Source organism: Notechis scutatus, chromosome 14 (assembly GCF_049901735.1).
Source record: "Notechis scutatus isolate UNSWTSFEM ecotype Mainland chromosome 14, rNotScu1.2, whole genome shotgun sequence".
In the NCBI taxonomy this organism is placed as follows: Eukaryota; Metazoa; Chordata; class Lepidosauria; order Squamata; family Elapidae; genus Notechis; species Notechis scutatus.
Window position 1 is genome coordinate 8484270 of NC_142022.1, and position 20925 is coordinate 8505194.

General features: G+C 50.4%; 1 protein-coding gene across 2 annotated transcripts; it reads right to left on the reverse strand.

Annotated features, from left to right (window-relative positions):
- Positions 1-1887: 1887 nt before the first annotated feature.
- On the reverse strand, positions 1888-20841 carry TRIM46 (tripartite motif containing 46). Of its 2 annotated transcripts, XM_087943772.1 has the most exons (10): positions 20690-20841; positions 16460-16715; positions 15063-15409; positions 14162-14305; positions 12745-12840; positions 12195-12448; positions 10510-10631; positions 5267-5566; positions 3860-4157; positions 1888-2672 (listed from the first exon to the last, which is right to left on the reverse strand). In XM_087943772.1, exons 1-10 carry the CDS (start codon positions 20750-20752, stop codon positions 2297-2299), a joined length of 2256 nt encoding a protein of 751 aa, XP_087799898.1. In that variant the 5' UTR covers positions 20753-20841; the 3' UTR covers positions 1888-2296. The 2 variants fall into 2 exon arrangements, with proteins under 2 accessions (XP_087799898.1, XP_087799899.1); XM_087943773.1 differs by lacking the exon at positions 3860-4157 and having other exon boundaries at positions 2474-2672.
- Positions 20842-20925: the final 84 nt, after the last annotated feature.

Consider the following 20925-nt stretch of genomic DNA (forward strand, 5'->3'; position numbering starts at 1 on the left):
CGCTGAGCCCCCGGGGGATTCACGCCAGCTTCGTGGCGCCTCCCGTACCCCCTTTTCTTTTTGCAACCACAAATTCTGCAACAACACCGACAGCACAATCCAGCACGGCTGGGAAGAAGACAGAATAAAATAATAATAATAATAATAATAATAATAATAATAATAATAATAATAATAATAATAATAATAATAATAATAATAATAATAATAATAATAATAATAATAATAATAATCCAGGCCCCAAGAAGGAAGTTTGATGAAAACAGGGGTAATTTAGGTAATATATTCTACCAGGCACCATATTTTCACAAACACCTCAATACTTACAAAACAGTCCCGTTTTCAGAAACTAAAACCAAATCACCTCTCCTGTGCATTTTTCACCATGCTCTGCACCTGTTGAACTTCAGTTCAGCCTGGGAAAAATCCCAGCTAGCGATTGGACATATGACCGTAATGCCAACTGGGATTTCCATCCTGGTCGTTAAACAAGTGGCATCTTTCTTTCTTTCCTTTTTTTTTTTCCTTTTGGTGCCAGGTCGTTCTGCCGAATCACCGCGGCCATTAAGCGAATTCCTCGTGGAGAGGTGGGTTATTGGAAGCCAAACGAGGTACGGTCGCCATTGGCCCAATTGCAGGAGGTGGGGGAATAGCAACCGTCATCGATTCGTGTGGATTGGCCAAGCGCACAAATTTGTCAATCAAGTCGTCTAGCGGGGAACAATGCCATGGTTGCAAAAATCCGACTTATTTTTTTCCCCAGACCCGTCGTTATCTTGAAAAGAACTGTCGTAAACCGAAGACTATCTGCAGCAGAATAGTTCAGGAACAATTTCCGAGCAGGGCAGAAAGACGGCAATTTTTCATTAGGGTTGGTTTTGTTTTTTTTGTTTTGTTTTTTACATCAAGGAACAGCAAGAGACGAGAAAACATCCACGGGGAAATCCTTGTTTTGCAAATAAAAAATAAAAAATAAAAGCCAATTTTTACTCCCCCCTCCTGCTTTCGTTACGGTGGAAGATCAAACGCACCCCGAGCTAAACCTGAAATTCAGGATGTCAAACCAGCTTTGGCGTAGAAGAAACCAAGAAGTGACACACAACAAAGACTTGGTTGTGTTTAGTTTTACAAGAAGGAAACTATTAGGAATGACAAATTAGCATTGTTTTTTAAGAAAGAAAAAAAAGGGGGGGGTCATTTTGATTCCTGGTTAGGGGAATTAAGGGAAATTCACGCCCCGTTTTCAGCTGAGAAATTTCAGAAGCCAAACTTAAAATCCATTTGGACATCATTTGCGAGTTTCGGCGATAACTTCTCACCGGGGATCGATGTTCGATCGATCCGGAGAGAAGCAAAACTCTGGCGAGGAAACGCTAGGGAAAAATTTTAAAACATGGTTATCTTCCCAGCTGCTCTTGGTTTGTGAGACAGGATACAATTAATCACAACCGGCCTGTTTTAACAGCCAAAGGGTGGGGGGGGAAAAAAGGAAGTTGGCCAAAAATTAGGAAACGAGTTACGGAGCGATTCACAGGAGCGTGACAAGGAATTTAAAAATGAAATAAAAAGAGAGATTAATTTAAAATGATTATATCAGAAGTACAAGCAGGGACAGATTGTCCTAATGGGTAAAGAGACAGAGGTTGAAGGGAGGATGGTTTCGAGATACCGTTTTGCAAATATTTTTTTTAATCGTTTTCAACACAAAACGTGGGGAGAAAGGCATTAGAAGCCATTCCAAACTCAGCCATGCTCCAAACAAGGGTTGTTTTTTTGGGGGGTGAAGGGGGCATGTTTGTCTCTTCTCAACTGAGATTCTTGCCCCAGACGGGCGAAAGGGTGGGAAAAATCTGGATTTCCACACACACCCCGGAAATTTAAGGGGTGCGATGAAGAAGATGAGAAGAAAACAGAGAAAAGACATTGGATAGTTTTAAAAATCCCCCTTTGAGGGGCGGCTGTGGGGGAAGGAAAGCTGCTTTCAGTCCCCACAGCTGGGATGGTCAATTTTTATGGAGGAGGGATTGGCCAGGAAGAGGGTAGTGCCACCATCTGAATTTTAAAAAGTCTATCTGTTGGGAGTGCACTAGAGGGCAGCATTGCTCAACTATAAGCTCTGCCCTGTTCCTACCGCTGAAATCCTCTCTTCGTTTACTCTATACCTAGAGATATTTTCCTCATTTTTGTTGCAAGCAGAGGCTGGAGAAACAACCCCCACCACCACACAAGACCCCCAAATCCCATCTGCTGGTTGGTTCTCTTCCCCGAACACGCTTGGAATCAGCCGACGGCAAATTCAGTCCAGCTTGGAGAAGCCGCTGATGGTGACTTTCCGTTCCTGACGGCCGACCACCAGCTCTTGAAGGTGCAAGGCGCCGCCGCCGATGAAGCAGAAGGCTGGGCAGACGGGGCCCGAGCAGTCTACCCCGCACTCCCAAAGGCTGCGGAAGGAGACGGCGTCGAAGAACGTCACTTTGCTGTGCTCGTAGTCGAGGCAGATGCCGACGCGGGGCGGCAAGGGCACGGTGGCATTGCCAGCGTCCCGCGAGGTGAGCGAGACGCCGTGGGAGAGGAGGATTTTGCCCATGCCGATGGTCAGGAAGGCGAAGGGCGGCGATGACTCCAATGTGGTATCCTCAGCGCCGCTGTCGTGCCCGCTATCCGGGTCGTACCTGATCCAGGGAACAAACAAACAAACAAACAAACAAACGCTCGATTACAGGGTAGAATACCGATTCTTGGAAGGAAAAAGCAAAATGTCCATTATCCGTTCGTGAATTTTCACAGATAACCGATTGACAGAGTTGGAAGGGACCTTATAGGTCATCTAGTCCCACCCCCTGCCCAAGCAGGAGACCCTACACTATTTCTGACAAATGGCGGTCCGATCTCTTCTTGAAAGCCGCCAGTGACGAAGCTCCCACAACTTCCGAGGGCAACTTCTGTTCCACGGGTTGATGGTTCTCCCTGTCAGAAAATTCCTCCTTATTTCCAGGTTGAATCTCTCCTTGATCAGTTTCCATCCATTATTCCTTCTCTGGCCTTCAAGTGCTTTGGAGAATAGCTTGAACCCCCTTCCTCCTCTCTGGGGCAGCCCCTCAAATACTGGAAGATGCTCTCCTGTCTCCCCTAGTCCTTCTCTTCCCTAGACTAGCCAGGCCCAGTTCCTGCAACCGTCCGTCGTATGTTTGAGCCTCCAGTCCCCTCATCCTCCTGGTTGCTCTTCTCTGCACTTTTTCTAGAGCCTCAACATCTTTTTTTTTTTTACAGTGTGGTGACCAAAACTGGATGCAGGACTCGAGGTGTGGCCTTACTAAGGCTTTATAGAGTGGTCTTAGTACCTCCCTTGACCTCGATTGTATCCCTCTGTTATTGTAACTTAGGATCGCATTGGCTTTTTTGGCTGCTGCTGCACATGGCCAGCTCCTATTTAGCTGGTTTTCCACTAAGAGGCCAAGATCCCTCTCCCAGTTCCTGCTATTAAGCCTGGTTTCACCCCAGTCTATATGTGTCCTTTTGGTTTTTCTTGCCTAAGTGTAAAATTTTACTTTTCTCTACACTGAATTTCATTTATTAGATACGGTCCAGGGTTCCGGTCTGCCAAGATCCATCTGGATCTTGAGCCTATCTTCTTGGGGGTTAGCTAGGTCATCTAATCCAACCCCACAGCCGACAAGAATAAACCAATGTACAGCTAGGTAGCCCTTGACTGGCCATCACAATTGAGACCATCCCATTTCCGTTGCTCAGTGCTGTTGAGGGAGCTTTCCCTCCTGTTTTACGACCTAGATCTTCGGAGATGCGATTGAACAAGTTCCGAACTTAATTCCGTCCCTGCCTTTCTGAATTATTTGCTCACCTGGGGCTCGTCACGTCTTGGGGCACCTGGAACCATTCCTGTAGCTTGCTCTCCAGCCCTACGCCCACCTTGACCAGATAGGAACTGGGGTCCACGCAACAGGCCCAGTAGCTGCGCCCTTGAGTCACCGCCACGTCGCCGATCACCAGGTCAATGGAGAGGTGGCAGCTGGTCATCAAACGCTCGGCGGCAAACAGCATGGGAAGACCGGGGACGCTGCGGACGGCTCGCTGGTCCTTGCTGATGGCCAGGCGTTCTCGGTTGAAACCCCACCGGTTGTCCAGAAAGAAATTCAGCACTTTGGGGAGGAAAGGGGGAAATGGGACGAAAAAAAGCGAGGGACGAAGAATTAGGAAGAGCCTAAAGTGGTGGTGGCTAACCCCCCATGCCCCCTACGCACGCGCGTGTAATCACCATCCACCCACCCAAACACCCACGCCGCCCCCTTAACTGCACTGCACCTCACAGCTGATTTTCAGCCGGTTTGAGGCCTTTTTCGGCCTTCCAAAGGCTTCTGCAGGCTTCTGCAGGCCAAAAACTAGGCCCGTTTCATCACTTCCGGTATTTCCGGAAAAACAGGAAGTGATGAAACGGGCCTAGTTTTCAGCCTGCAGAAACCTCCCTCAAGCCTTTAGGGAGGCCGAAAAAGGCCTCAAACCGGCTGAAAATCAGAAGAGGCGCGCGCATGCGCAGTGAGGTAAGTTTGCCGGCACTTGCGTGGCGGCACAAATGGCTTGGTGTGCCACCTGTGGTACGCATGCCATAGGTTCGCCATCATGGGCCTAAAGCATAGGAGCAGAGGAGCTGCGAGAATTAGGAAGAGCCTAAAGCCAGGATGGCGAATCTATGGCATGCGTGCCACAGGTGTCACGCAGAGCCATTTGTGCAGGCACGCGAGCCCCAGCCAAACTTACCTGCACTGCGCATGCAGTGATTTTTGGCCCATTTGAGGCCATTTTCGCCCTCCCGGAGGCTCAAGGGAAGCCACTGAAGGCCTTCCGGAAATACCGGAAGTGCCCAAAACGGGCCCGTTTTCAGCCTCCTGAGGCTGTAGAGGCCCTCCTGGACTCAGGGCTCGGAAAATGGGCACTTCCGGTATTTCCGGAAGGCCCATTTTTCGGCCTCCCAAGGCTGCAGAGCCTTCCCTTGATAAATCCAGCGGGCGAGGCAGGGAAGGGCCAGCCAGTGGCGGTGCCGGCGCCCTGCCGGCCAGGGTGGGCGCGATTTGCCAGTTCTCCAAACGGCGTAGCGCAATCGTAATAACTGTTCTATAGAACCGGTCTGAACCGGGTAGAATCCCCACCCCTGCTTACAAACCCTTCAAGGCGTGACCGGGTCAAAGTTACAACAGCCCGGGGAAAAAAAGCGATGTGGGTCAGTAGTGAGGAGGACAAGAGAAAAGTTTACCGGGTGCCGGCGGCGTACGGAGGTAGATATCCTCGCTGTAGTCCCCGAAGCCAGCTTTGTTGTACCCTCGGACGCGCAGCACGTACACGCTATCCGTGTCCACGTACTCCACGATGGCGCTGGTGCCTCGGACTTCCTCCCGCCGCTGCCACAGTTTGAGGGCCTTGCCCTTGGGCTCAGCCCGCCGGAACTCCACCGTGTAGTGCCAGGCGGCGGGGGAATGCTGCGGCAGGCGCCAGCAGAGGAAGATCTGGTCGTAGGCGTAGGTCCTCTGTGTGTCGATCACGGGAGCCTCCGGGGCTGCAACGGGAGAGGAGAGAGGGCGGCGCGCCACGTCACAACCATGGTTGCACGAGCGCTTGGCGGACTGGCCGCAGACTACCAGGGCAAAGTCCCGAAGGCGGAGAAGACACAAGCGTGTCCCGCGGAGCAGAGGAACATCGGACAGGGAGAAGGACAAGAATCTGAAAGTGGGGTGGGGACGAACAGGCAAGCTGCTGAGAAGAATCCGGGGGCACAAGAGAGACTGAGTGCAAGTCAAGGGTAAAATCAGGGAAGGAGGCGGAGGAGGGAAGAGAGAGAGAGAGAGACGGAGAGGGAGATGAATGAGAGAATGGTGCAAGGATAGGGGAGGAGAGATGCCGAAAAAAAAAGAAAAAGAGACTGATTTGGGACACCGTCAAAGCTAACAAGCTTTTGGCTCCAACACAGTTCCCGCTGAGGCCGAAATAACCAGGATTCCCGCCGTTTACCAGACTCTGCCGTTTTGTTCCAAATAAATTCATTCCAAAATTACGGGGAATTCTCAAACTTACAAAAGTTTGTTGAATGACCGCCGGGCGTTATAATGGCACTGAAAAAAAGCGACTTAGGGCCATTTTTCACACTTATGCCCGTTGTTGACAGCAAATATATATATTTAATATATATATTTATATAATTAATATATAGATATTTGCTGACGCTTTATTGAAACTTCATTTGTCTACCAGTGATTGCACGATCGCTGTAAGGGGTCGTACGCTAAATAAATGAATAATAAAGAAGCCATGGGTTACAGGAAGTCAGCAAGCAAACAGATGATGATTAGAAGTAAGCTTATTTTTTATTTTTATTTTTTTGCACTTAGGGTTGTCTTTAGCTTGATTAGGCAAAGGCATTTCGCCACCTGGTTAAATCTGCAAATAAATCACTAAAAGATTTGGAACTCGCACCGTACGGACGGACGAGAGGCTCTATGGAACCACAGGTCCCATAATGCACCCCCTAGCATGGCCCTGCTGGCGGAGAGGATAAAGGGGCATGGCTGGCCAATGTTTATAAAGAGGTCGGAGAAAGCCAAGTCTCGAAGATGTCAAAATTAAAAGATTTGGCAACAGGACACCGCTGCAAGAAAGGCATGGAAGGTTTTTTTTTGTGTGTGGCAGCCACCTGTTGGTGCCCACTCTCTGATACTCCATTGCATCCCTCTCGATCGTATCTAACCTTCTTTTGGGGGACTCCACATCCAGGTTTTCACTGCCCAGAAGGTTTTTTTAAGAAGAGATTGCACAGTCACTTATCTGAAATGGTATATGTTCTTCTTCCTTCCTTCCTTCCTTCCTCCTTCTCTCCTTCCTTCCTTCCTTTCTTTCTTTCTTTCTTTCCCTCTCCTTCCCTTCTTTCCTTCCTTCCTTCCTTCCTTCTTTCCCTTCCTTCCTTCCTTCCTTCCTTCCTTCCTTTTCCTTCCTTCTTTCCCTTCCTTCCATCCTTTCCCTTCCTTCCTTTCCTTCCTTTCCTTTCCTTTCCTTTCCTTTCCTTCCTTCCCTTCCTTCCTTTCTTTATCTTTCCTTTCCTTTCCTTTCCTTTCCTTTCCTTTCCTTTCCTTTCCTTTCCTTTCCTTTCCTTCCCTTCCCTTCCTTCCTTCTTCCCTTTCCTTTCCTTTCCTTTCCTTTCCTTTCCTTTCCTTTCCTTTCCTTCCTTTCCTTTCCTTCCTTTCTTCCTTCCTTCCTTCCTTCCTTCCTTCCTTCCTTCCTCCTCCCTTCCCCTCCCTTCCTTTCCTTTCCTTTCCTTTCCTTTCCTTTCCTTTCCTTTCCTTTCCTTTCCTTTCCTTTCCTTTCCTTTCCTTTCCTTCCCTTCCCTTCCCTTCCCTTCCTTCCCTCCCCTCCCTCCCCCCTTCCTTCCTTCCTTCCTTCCTTCCTTCCTTCCTTCCTTCCTTCCTTCCTTCCTTCCTTCCTTCCTCTGGAGGCTTTTAAGAAGACCACCATTTATCTGAAACGGTCTAAGTCCTGTTGGAGCAAGGGGCTGGACTAGAAGACCTCCAAGGTCCCTCCCAGCTCTGTTCTATTCTAAAGACCTCTTAAGCAATCCGCTGGCCTTCCTCCATAAACCCAATTCCCACCCAGGTTCAGTCCCGACTGATCCAGGATACAATCCCCCCCCGACCCCCTCTCCTCTCCCCGGACAAAACAAGCCATGGTTTGTTTTGCAAAAAAATTAGGGAGAGGCCAACGAAGGGTAGGAAAACGCTCTCGATGGGAAAGTTCTTGGCGCCAAATAAGCCTTCCAGCCTTCTACGCCCTCGCGGAGGCTCTTCCGGCCTTCATGAGGACTAGAATGCTGGTTTCAAGCAAGGGTTGGAAAATAACAAGAGCAGAAAGCCCCAGGATGGGGTTTCGGTGAGGATGGCAGAGGAGAGGCAGGAACGGATGCAGTGGAAGGGAGGAGGAGGAGGAGGAGGAGGAGGAAGAGGGGGAAGGAAAGGATCGGGGAGGGGCGGGATCGGTGGAGTGGGACGTGACTTGCCTCAGTTTTAACTGCGGTTGATGTCTCAGCAGCAGAGCCAGCCTATAAACAAAGAGAGGTAAAGCGAAAGGGTCAGTAGCCTCACACCTGACAGGAGTGGGCCGTGGGGCGGGGGCTTCGACCCGGCGGGAAACCGCAATTAAAACTTGGGCTCCAACGTGGTTTCCCGCGGGAACCAAAACCACCAGGGTTCCCGCCGTCTTCACGCCGTTGTTCTGCCCTAAAACCCATCCATTCCAAAACTACAGGCCGTTCCCCGACCGGGTAAAATATTTTCTAGGGTCGTTTTTAGGGTTGCCAACAGGAAGGGAAGTGGGGCGGGAGGGAGCAGTGCGGCAGCTTGGAAATCGAAAGTGCATTCCATCACTGTTTTCGAAGATAAGTTAACTAGATGACTGGAGTTTCCGCTGCAGCAAAATTCTAATTGGAGAGAATATGATGGATGACTCTGGGCTATGGAGGTGTCCCATTGGAGAATATGAATTAGGATACACCCAGGGGGGGGGTGGGGGGAAAACCAGGGTCAAAGGTGACAATGAATGATGTGTCTGTAGAGTCGGCTGCGCCCAGGCAGTGCTGGCTTGTTTACTCTCAATAAATCCTTTTTGAAGTCTTGGAAGTTTGGCTCGAGACTCGTGGTTTAATTTGGGGTATAACTGCCACCCGAGGGTCGTGTGTGTGGTCCCCTTTGGCGACTCAATCCGGATTCCTTTAACGACCGTGTGACGAGCGGGTGGGTCAACGGCCAAGCCCACCTGGGAGAATTGGGGCCAGGGAGGTAAGCTCAAAGTCGGGGCTGGCTGTGGATTATGGGTGGGGAAAACAGAGAGGCAAGCTAGTCTAGGGCGGAGGCACTGTGAGAATTGAAACAACACAAGCGACGGGAACGAAACGCATCCCCACAGCATCTCAGGGACAGGTAGAGGAGGAGGAGGTGAGGGGGCCAAGGTGGACTCACCCCCACGCCGACGGTTCCAAGCTCCACGGTCTTTCCGCTCTTCCACAGGTCATGCAACACACATACACAACTCACACACACAAAAAGACAGAAACACAAAAACACACACAAAAACACAGTACAGGCCACTAGGGGCTCACAATACAGAGTTGGCACTCCTGTTGCAGGAAATTCTTTTGAGATGTTAAGATCTTTGGATCGACAGCAGTGATTCCCAACCTTGGCGACCTTTAAGAGGGGTTGGGACTCCCACTCCCAGAATTCCCCAGTCAGCAATGGAAGTTGGGTGGACTTCGACTCCCAGAATTCCCCAGCTGGCATCCTTTAAAATATCTGGACTTCAACTCCCAGAATTCCCTAGCCGGCATGCTTTAAGATGGGTGGGCTTCAACTCCCAGAATTCCCTAGCTAGCATGCTTTAAAATATCTGGACTTCAACTCCCAGAATCCCCCAGTTGGCATCCTTTAAGATGGGTGGGCTTCAACTCCCAGAATCCCCCAGCTGGCATGCTTTAAAATATCTGGACTTCAACTCCCAGAATCCCCCAGCTGGCATCTTTTAAGATGGGTGGGCTTCAACTCCCAGAATCCCCCAGCTAGCATCCTTTAAAATATCTGGACTTCCAACTCCCAGAATCCCCAGCTGGCATCCTTTAAGATGGATGGACTTCAACTCCCAGAATTCCCTAGCCAGCATGCTTTAAGATGGATGGACTTCAACTCCCAGAATTCCCTAGCTAGCATGCTTTAAGATGGATGGACTTCAACTCCCAGAATTCCCTAGCCAGCATGCTTTAAGATGGATGGACTTCAACTCCCAGAATTCCCTAGCTAGCATGCTTTAAAATATCTGGACTTCAACTCCCAGAATCCCCCAGCTGGCATCCTTTAAGAGGGGTGGACTTCGACTCCCAGAATCCCCCAGTCACCGGGGAAGATATATAGACTTCAACATGGCTTGCTGGGAAATTCTGGGAGTTGAAGTCCACCCCTCTTAAGGCACACTAGCTAGGGGATTCTGGGAGTTGAAGTCCCTACACCTTAAAATCGCCAAAGTTGGGAAACAAAATTTATCTACACAAGCTACTACTTACAACCCCGTGCAAAGCACTCTGAAACTATCTTGGCAACCACCAAGCACGCCTGCCATTTACAGGTCATCCTCGCTTAGTGACCACAATGGGAACCAACCACAGGGCCGCTAAGCAAGGCAGTCGCTAAGTAGAACATCGACCGTGCTAATGATCTGTTTTTACTTCGCATTTACAAGACCCGCGAAGGTCTTCAATGGTTGCGAAGTTACTTTCTCGTCATGGTCGCTAAATGAGGCAGTCGCTAAACGAGGACTGCCTGTTAAGAGACTTGGGAAAGAGGGCATCAGAAACGGCAGCCGTAACTCGGGCACGAATCTATAAGCTGCCATTTTAATGTTTTGGAGGGGAAAAAAATTATAATTTTGGGTCGTCTCCAAGCCTCATTTAAAGACGGCTGTTTTACGCACCTTTAATAAAAATGAGGTCCGTAAGCAGCTTCACTTCTCGGCTGACGTCCACCTGGAATTGGCTGAAGGAGGCGCTGGCCGCTGGCCGGAACGCCTGAAGGGAATCGGTCGCTCTCAAGATCCTGCCGGCCGGCCGGAGCAGCCAAGTTGAGAGCAGAGAGAGATAAGGAAATAAAATAAAATAAAATAAAATAAAGAATCAGGGGGGAAAAAACCTTATTCCCTGAATGTATAGATCAACAACCATCGCTTACTGGGTTGTGAGAGACATACACCCACATTTATAGTGTACGGGAAGTCCTCGGCATACGACCACAATCAAGCCCATCGCTAAATGAGACGTTTGTTGCGGTAATTTTGAGCTATTTTCCTTGCCCCGGTGGTTTTAAGTAAATCGATGCAGTTGTTAAGTGAGTCCCACGGTCGTTAAGCAAATCCGGCTTCCCCTGTTGACTTCGCTCGTCCGATGGTCGCAAAACAGGGATCACTGCGACCGTCATGAACACGAATCTGTGGCCCAGCCTCCGAATTTTGACCAGTCTGAAAAACCGTCCCTTTTTTTTTTCAGTGTTGCCATAACTTTCAATGGTCACTAAATGGATTGTCGTTAAGCCGAGGACTAACTATAGACATAAAACCTTTGCCTTGTACAGGCAGTCCTCAACCTATGACCACAATTGGGTCTGAAATTTCCACTATTAATTCATGGCGGTCGTAAGTCGAGTCAGACCTGACTGGATAATTTTTACCGCTGTTAAAAATTGTCATCAGATCAGGTCCGACTCGACTTATGACCACCGGGACTTAAAGACCAAGGGATTATACAGTTGTTAAGCGAATCAGGGGGCCATTAAGTGAATCCAGACCACAAAATGACTTACCCTGATCACCGACAGTGGGATCGCATCAGCTGTTAAGCGAATCCGACGGCCGTTAAGTGACTCCAGACCACAAAAATGACTTACCGCAATCACCGACAGTGGGATCGCACGCTGTTAAGTTAATCAGACGGCCGTTAAGTGAATCCAGCCCACAAAATGACTTACCCTGATCACCGACAGTGGGATCGTACTGTTGTTAAGCGAATCAGACGGCCGTTAAGTGAATCCAGACCACAAAATGACTTACCCTGATCACCGACGACTTACCGCAATCACTGACAGTGGGATCGTACCGTTGTTAAGCGAATCAGACGGCCGTTAAGTGAATCCAGCCCACAAAATGACTTACCCTGATCACCGACAGTGGGATCGTACCGTTGTTAAGCGAATCCGACGGCCGTTAAGTGAATCCAGACCACAAAATGACTTACCGCAATCACGTACTGTTGTTAAGAGAATCAGACGGCCGTTAAGTGAATCCAGCCCACAAAATGAGTTACCGCAATCACCGACAGTGGGATCGACATTGTTACAGACGGCCGTTAGTGAATCCAGACCACAAATGACTTACCGCAATCACTGACAGCGGATCGTACATTGTTGCAATTTTGAATCCAGACCACAAATGACTTACCCTGATCACCGACAGTGGGATCATACTGTTGTTAAGCAATCAGATGGCCGGAATCCAGACCACAAATGACTTACCGCAATCACTGACAGCGGATCGACGTGTTAGCGAATCAGATGGCCGTTGTTAATCCAGTCTCCCCAATGTTTTTTTGGGGGCTGGTCGGAACGCACCTGTGATAAAGCTGCCTGGCGGCCTGGACGAAACAGGGCTGGTCGGTTTCCTTCAAGACCTCCTGCGCGTAGCCCACCATTCCGGAATTTTCCATCATGGCCTGGTGTTCCTGCAGCTGGGTTTGCAGGCGGCGGACGCGGTCTTGGCGGCAGTCTTCGATGGCGTTAAGCAGGGCGGCTCGCTTCTCCTCCAGCAGGCTGCTCAAATTGTTCATCAGCCTTACGATCTCTTCCTTGGCCTGGGTGCCGTTCACCTGCGGGGACATTTGGACAACTGGACCACATGGGGTGGGGGGGGGACCCACAAAATGGAGGACCCTCGTTCCTTCCTCCCCTCGGCCATTTTGCCCGTCAAATACTATATATCGGATTAAACCAGCGTCGGATAAAAAAAACGGACACGGAGGTAGTCTCGACTTATTCCTACCCTTCAATCGGAATAGATTGAGCTGGAAGGGACTTTAGAGGCCTTCTAGTCCAGCCCCTTGGATCAAAAGCAAGGAGACCTGATCTCACTTCGGACAAAATGGCAAACCGAAAGCAACGTTACCTCCGTGAGTCGAAGGGTCTCTTCTAACTCGTTGATTTGCGCCTGCACGGTGTCTTGATTGCTCAGGATGTAAGCTAGGCTTTTGGTCAACTTTTCCTGCGAGCGAGGAAAAAACAAAACAAAACAGGGAAGCAAGTGGGAGGAGGCTGCGATCCTAAAGATCCCTGATCTCTAGCAGGCCCCAAAACCCGAGGAAAACCCTCTGCGATCCTTCCAAGAAGATTTATTTAGCGTTTTCCCACCCAGAGATAGACTCTGGCCAAGCTAAAGCAGGCTAACACACACACACACACACACTCTCCCTCTCTCTCCCCCTCTCTCTCTTTTCTCTTTCTCTCTCTCTCCCTCTCTCTCTCTTTCTCTTTCTCTCTCTCTCCCTTCTCTCTCTCTCTATCCCTCCCTCTCTCTCCCTCTCTCTCTCCATCTCTTTTCTCTTTCTCTCTCTCTCCCTCCCTCCCTCTTTCTCTCTCTCTCTCTCCCCTCTCTCTCTCTTCATCTCTTTTTCTCTTTCTCTCTCTCCCTCTCTCTCTTCATCTCTCTTTTTCTCTTTCTCTCTCCCTCTCTCTCTCTCTCTCTCTCCCTCTCTCTTCATCTCTCTTTTCTCTCTCCCTCTCTCCCACTCTTTCTCTTTCTCTCTTTCTCCCTCTCCCTCTCTCCTTCCCCCTCCCTCTCTCTCTCTCTCTCTATCTCTCCCTCCCCTCTCTCCTCTGCTCTCTCTCCCTCTCTTTCTCTCTCTCTCTCTCCCCCTCTCTCCCCCCTTTCTCTCTTTCTCTCTCTCTTTCTCTCTCTCTTTCTCTCTCCCTCTCTCTCTCTTTCTCTCTCTCTTTCTCTCTCTCCTCTCTCTTCATCTCTCTTTTCTCTCTCCCTCTCTCCCACTCTTTCTCTTTCTCTCTTTCTCCCTCTCCCTCTCTCCTTCCTTCCCTCCCTCTCTCTCTCTCCCTCTATCTCTCCCTCCCCCTCTCTCCTCTCGCTCTCTCTCCCTCTCTCTCTCTCTCTCCCTCTCTCTCCCCCTCTCTCCCCCTTTCTTTCTTTCTCTCTCTTTCTCTCTCTTTCTCTCTCCCTCTCTCTCTCTTTCTCTCTCTCTTTCTCTCTCTCCCTCTCTCTTCATCTCTCTTTTCTCTCTCCCTCTCTCCCACTCTTTCTCTTTCTCTCTTTCTCCCTCTCCCTCTTTCCTTCCCTCCCTCTCTCTCCCCCTCTCTCCTCCCTTTCTTTCTTTCTCTCTCTTTTCTCTCTCTCACTCTCCCCCCCATCTCTATATACATATATACATATATAATCTTGGCTCGAGAATCATGATTTAATGGGGGTGATTCGCTGGAATTCTGACAGCAAGCCGACTTTCTATTTGGTAGCCGACTAAACTTCGATGACCCGGAGACGGGGGTGGGAAAAAGATGAGGTTCTCCAAAATCCTCACCTTAAGAGCCTGGTAGGCGCTGAGCACAGGCGTGATTTTATGACTCGTGTGTGTGCGTCGAACTCGGCACAACTGGCACACCAACCGCTGGCAGGTTTTGCAGTAATGAGTGACTTCTTCTCGGTGTTCGGGACACAGCAGGCCCTGCAAAAGGAGACAAACCGAAGGCAGCTGGAGCGCTTCGCACAACTTCGACCCGCAACTTGTGCAGGCGAGAGAGAATCGGGGAAAAAAAACAGGAAGCAAGAACGCTACACAGGGAGTCCTCGTTTAGCGATGGCCTCGTCCTGCCACCGTTCGCAGTTGCGACGCTGGTTGCAAAGCAATCTGACGGACCAATCCTCGCGTTTGTGACCTTGGTTAAGGCAAAAGAAAGTGGAAGGTCGTCAGTTGCGGTTTTCACTTTGCCAAGCGTGGTCACTAAACGAGGAGTGCGTTGGCCTAGAGGTGGAGCTCACGCCTCACAATCAGGAGGCAGTGAATTCGATCCTAGGTAGAGGCAAATATTTCTCTCTTTCTGGGCACAATGTGAATGTATCTGCAGGACAAAACTCCCCATCGGAAACTGGAAGGGCAGTCGGCCAGTAAAAACACTCAGCGCCATTCAGTTGCCCCGACTCCACCTCAAGGCAAGGAATTATGAGATCATTAAAAGAGGAGGAGGATGGGGGAAAAAAACTCCGCCTCAGCTCCATTCAGTTGCTCAGACTCCACCCCGCAAGGTGGCTCATGTAACGACAACAAACGTGGCCACTAAACGAGGACAACCTGCATACTTCCTGAAGGAAAGCGAGGATATGAACCTTCAGGAATAAAAACACGAATGTTTCCCTTCAAATCTAAGAAATAAAAATAGATGCAGCCGTAGCAAAGAGGTCTAGCGAGAGGAGGGGAGACTTACTTTGGGACGGAAAGTGAGCGTGGGGGCGATTGGTTCGTGCTGCGCTTTCTGCGTCCCCCACGGGTGGTAAAGCTTGAAGCATTCGTTGCAGAAGCTGGACTTGCACTCGGTGCAGCCCTTGGTGGCTTCCAGCTGCGGCGGCTTGCAGAACTGGCACATGATGGCCGCGTTGACGTTGATGGTGTGGCGGTAACGCTCCACCACCCGTTCCAGGGTCAGGTTCCGGAAGAGGCTGCCCAAACCTCGCTCGCCCAGGTCCACGTCTCGCTGGCACAGCGGGCACGGAAAAAGGACGCTCTGTGGGTGTAAAGCGTTACCCCGTTTCCGGCCGGGATAGGTGCCAAAACCTGGGTTTGGTAGGGGAAGAGGGGGGGGACATGATTACAAAGGAGAAAGATGGAGCGCTGCGGCGGCCTAGAGGCGGCGGTAGAGGCCGATATTTCTCTCTCTGGGCACGATGAGAATGTATCTGCCGGACAAAACTCCGCATCGGAAACTGGAAGGGCAGTCGGCCAGTAAAAACACTCATCTCCCTTCCGTTGCCCCCGACTCCACCCCAATGCAAGGAATTATGGGATCATGAAAAGAGGAGGAGGATTAAAAAAAAGGAGAAATAAATGTTACTTAGGGAATTGATCGAGGAGGAAAAAGAGAACTGCCAAGAGGAGGAGCAGTCTATCTCTTAAGCAGTCAGGTAGAAAAGATCCATTCATGGAACTTCTCTCTCTCTCCACAATTGCTTTGGGCTTTGGTTCTGGGTTCCTGTCCAAATGTTGACTTGGTGCCCTCAAGATTGTGCCCTCTCAACACTTGGCGACTGTATACAGCTAAGTCCTCCGTTTAGCGACCGTTTGAAGTTACGACGGCAGTGGGGGGGGGAAGCGACCTTTCCCCCCCCCCACACTTACGACATGGCAGCATCCCTGTGATCTATCCTCTTGAACAACCCCCATAATCCCTTGTGGGGTGGAGTCTAGGCAACTGAATGGAACCGAGTGTTTTTACTGGCCGGATGCCCTTCCTGTCACCAGAGCGGAGTCCCCCCCCCACAGCAGAAGAATCCTCAATCAGGCTCTTCAGTTAGAATTTTGCACGGCAGAAACTTCAGTCCCCTAGTTACTATCTTCGAAAACATCGATGGAATGCGCTTTCAGTTTCCAAGCTGCTGCACTGCTCCCCCCCTCCATTTATGTTGGCAGCTCTAAACAGACCCTAGAAATATTTTTATGAGTTGACATACGGGCACGGATTCATTGAACAGGTCGCCAAACAGAGCACAACTCACTTAACGACTGTCTAAACTTAGCGCCAGAAACGTTGGGGTATCCAATTGCTGTCGTAAGTCAAGGACTGCCTGCATTTTCCAAGAAGTCCCCAAAAATAATAATAATAAAAACCTGATTTTAGAAGCCGGTCCAGGCGCTCCGGTTTTGGCACGATCCGGCGCCCCAAACGAGGACTCCGCGTGGCTGGGGTGGACGCCGGGGAAGTGGGCTCCGAAGTCGGATCAGGACAGATGTAGCCCTGTTGGAGGAGGACTTCGGTGGCGCAGATGTGGCAGGCGTTGTGCATGCACGGCAAAACCAGAGGTTGTTTGTACATCTCTTTGCAGACCGGGCACAGCAGCTCCCTCTCCATATTTTTTATGCTCGTCTGCAAAAAAAAAGAAAGAGAAAGAAAAAGAAAGAGAAAAAAAAATGAGGAGGAGGAGGGAGGAGAGAGGCCAGGTTGGAGAGCGGGGGAAAAGAAAGAAAAAAAAAAGGCCATTTTTGCAAATAATTCTAAACTATTTTGGGACCTGCCACGAGATTGGATCGGCTGTTAAGGGGTCTTTGTGAAAATCTAATTTATCTTTTATTATTTTTCCAAGTCATTTCAAGGGGGCTAATGTATCCAATGGGATTTCCTCCTCCTATTTTAACCCACCCACCCCCCAAAAAATGACAACCTTGCGAGGTGGGTTGGGCTGAGATGGATGGGCTCAAGGTCACCCAGCTAGTTTTCAGGGCTAAGGCAGGACTAGAACTCCCCGTCTCCTGGTGGTTGGCCCAAAGTCCACCGAAATGAATTTCATGCCTAAGGCAGGACTAGAACTCCCGTCTCCTGGTAATTGGTCCCAAATGAATTTCATGCCTAAGGAGGACTAGACTGGTCCAAAGTCCACCGAAATGAATTTCATGCCTAAGGCAGGACTAGAACTCCCATCTCCTGGTGACTGGTCCAAAGTCCACCGAAATGAATTTCATGCCTAAGGCAGGACTAGAACTCCCATCTCCTGGTGACTGGCCCAAAGTCCACCGAAATGGCTTTCACGCCTAAGGCAGGACTAGAACTCCCATCTCCTGGTGACTGGCCCAAAGTCACCGAAATGGCTTTCATGCCTAAGGCAGGACTAGAACTCCCATCTCCTGGTGACTGGCCCAAAGTCCACCTAAATGAATTTCATGCCTAAGGCAGGACTAGAACTCCATCTCCTGGTGATTGGCCCAAAGTCCACCTAAATGAATTTCATGCCTAAGGCAGGACTAGAACTCCCATCTCCTGGTGACTGGTCCAAAGTCCACCGAAATGAATTTCATGCCTAAGGCAGGACTAGAACTCCCATCTCCTGGTGACTGGTCCATAGTCCACCGAAATGAATTTCATGCCTAAGGCAGGACTAGAACTCCCATCTCCTGGTGACTGGTCCAAAGTCCACCTAAATGAATTTCATGCCTAAGGCAGGACTAGAACTCCCATCTCCTGGTGACTGGCCCAAAGTCCACCGAAATGGCTTTCACGCCTAAGGCAGGACTAGAACTCCCATCTCCTGGTGACTGGCCCAAAGTCCACTGAAATGGCTTTCATGCCTAAGGCAGGACTAGAACTCCCATCTCCTGGTGACTGGCCCAAAGTCCACGAAATGGCTTTCATGCCTAAGGCAGGACTAGAACTCCCATCTCTGGTGACTGGCCCAAAGTCCACTGAAATGGCTTTCATGCCTAAGGCAGGACTAGAACTCCCATCTCTGGTGACTGGTCCAAAGTCCACGAAATGAATTTCATGCCTAAGGCAGGACTAGAACTCCCATCTCCTGGTGACTGGTCCATAGTCCACCGAAATGAATTTCATGCCTAAGGCAGGACTAGAACTCCCATCTCCTGGTGACTGGTCCATAGTCAACCGAAATGGCTTTCATGCCTAAGGCAGGACTAGAACTCCCATCTCCTGGTGACTGGCCCAAAGTCCACCGAAATGGCTTTCATGCCTAAGGCAGGACTAGAACTCCCATCTCCTGGTGACTGGCCCAAAGTCCACTGAAATGGCTTTCATGCCTAAGGCAGGACTAGAACTCCCATCTCCTGGTGACTGGCCCAAAGTCCACCGAAATGGCTTTCATGCCTAAGGCAGGACTAGAACTCCCATCTCCTACTTTCTAGCCTTGTGAATTCACCATTAGGCCAAACTGGCGAACAGCAAAAGATTAGCTACTGAGGACGATGGGAACTTGCAACCCCAGAAGCCCTTTGGGCAAAGTTGCTGGAGCTGAACCCCAGATCTCCCCCACCCCAATAAACCCACCAAAGTAATCAGGACTCCATCCTGGCTTGCTAAAAATAACCCTGGCCTGTTTTATAGCTCAAGAGGGTGTTTCAAGAGGTTCTTTGTAATGCAGACAATCGGTCAGAAAAAAAGAACATTTTCTCTCTCTCTCTCTCTCATAAAAAAAGAGAGAACTTCCCTGTCCAGGAGCAATCTATCTGCAAAGAGCAGGTTCGGATGGATGGATGGATGGATGGAAGAAGAAAGAGGAAGAGGAAGAGGAAGAGGAGGAGGAGGAAGAAGAAGAAGGAGGAGGAGGAGGAGGAGGAGGAGGAGGAGGAGGAGGAGGAGAAGGAGGAGAAGGAGAACAACAAAACAACAACAACAACAACCACCTGGGATCTGTCTAGGAACAGAAAAAAGAACTTCTCTCTCTCTCTCTCTCTCTCTCTCTCTCATAAAAAGAACTTCCCTGTCCAGGAGCAATCTATCTGCAGAAGAGCAGGTTCTGAAGTTGGAAGAAGAAGAAGAAGAAGAAGAGGAAGAAAAGAAGGACAGGGAAGGGGAAGGAGAAGGAGAAGGAGGAGAAGGAGAAGGGAAGAGGAAGGAGGAGGAGGAGGAGGAGGAGGAGGAGGAGGAGGAGGAGGAAGAAGAAGAAGAAGAAGAAGAAGAAGAAGAAGAAGAAGAAGAAGAAGAAGAAGAAGAAGAAGAAGAAGAAGAAGAAGAAGAAGAGAGGAGGAGAAAGGAAAGAAGGAAGAAGGGAGGAGGAGGAGAATAAGAATAACAGAAGAGGAAGAGGAAGAGGAAGAGGAAGAAGAGGAAGAAGAAGAAGAAGAAGAGCAACAACAACCACCTGGGATCTGTCTAGGAACAGAAAAAGAACCTCTCTCTCTCTCTCTCTCTCTCTCTCTCTCTCTCTCTCTCACATAAAAAAAGAACTTCCCTGTCCAAGAGCAATCTATCTGCAAAGACCAGATTCTGATGGATTGCAGAAGAAAAACGGGGGAAAAGATGACAGATTTTCCCCACCCCCAAAGATCTAAAAACGACTTTCTCCTTGTTCCCACCTGGGATCTGCCTAGGATCCAGGGCAGACCAGAAGCCGCTATCTAAATATGCCCGCTGACCCCCACTCTATAATTTTCCTCCAACGCCACACATGGACAGATGCCCCCCCCCCCCCCCGCCTTTCCCAATCTGCTTGGCTGACTCCCCGGCCCTCCAGTGCCCGCCGAACCTTTCAAGGGCATCCGTTCCTGGATCCTCCTACCCCTCCCTTCGGGATCTCCCACGGTGGGTGGATCTGTAGCCCGCGAGACCCCCCCTCCAAACCCCCCCACCCCATGAACCCAACGATGCCAAGTTTCCCCCTTGCAGCCAATTCTCTCCATCCTGGCGAGGCGAAAAGAGCCAGCCAAGCCCCCCAAACACACACACACACCTCTTCCTCCTCCGTGGCCCATCTTCCGAAGCCAGGCTAGGAAGCATGGGCTTTGTGGGTGGGAGGGAGGGCGAGGGCCTTACCTTGCCCACCTTCTGCCGGGGTGCCATTTCCTTCCTGGGCACCAGCAGGCAGGGGGAGGGAAAGGGGACAAAGCAGAGAGAGAGGGAGGAGCTGGACCACGGCCTGGGAAGCAGGCGGGAGGAGGTTGCCATGGCGACGGCGGCTGTGCTCGGATGCCTCACAGCATCCTTGCTTTTGCCCCGGAGGGAGAATAGAAGAAAAGCAACCAGGGAAAATTGGGTGGAGGGGGAGGGCGGAATTAGGAAAGGCACCAGACAGGTTGCCAACAGTTGGGGGCGGCCAACACCCACCTGGAGGGGGGCAATTTTTATTTTTATTTTTAATTTTTAAAGCGACACTCGCACTTTCTTCCCCCGACCACGACGGAGACAATAGCGGCCGCATCTCCAACCCCCTCCCCACACACACATACATTAGTACCCTAAAAGACCCCCACACTTTTCAATCCACCCCCTTCCCCAGAGGGAGGGGGCACCCCAGTCCTGCTTGGCTGCAAGCCGCCCCGGCCCCAAATTCATCCATCCATCCATCTATCCATCTGACAGCCCCCCCACGCCACCCCAAAAGCCTGGTTACTCACGCTGATCCGGACGAGGGCGTCCATGATGGAAGTAAAAGAGTGGAGGTCGTCGCCCTCGGCCATGTCTCCCGGGGAAGCGGGGATACCCCCACCCACCCAGCGCCGCGCCTGCAGCGGCGGCGGCGAACGCCTCGGTCTATTGCAGCTGGGGCTGATCCATAGGGAGGGGGGGTTGAAAGGGAGTGCGCATGCTCGGGAGATGCTCAACCCAATAGTGGCTTATCCCCCCCCCCCCA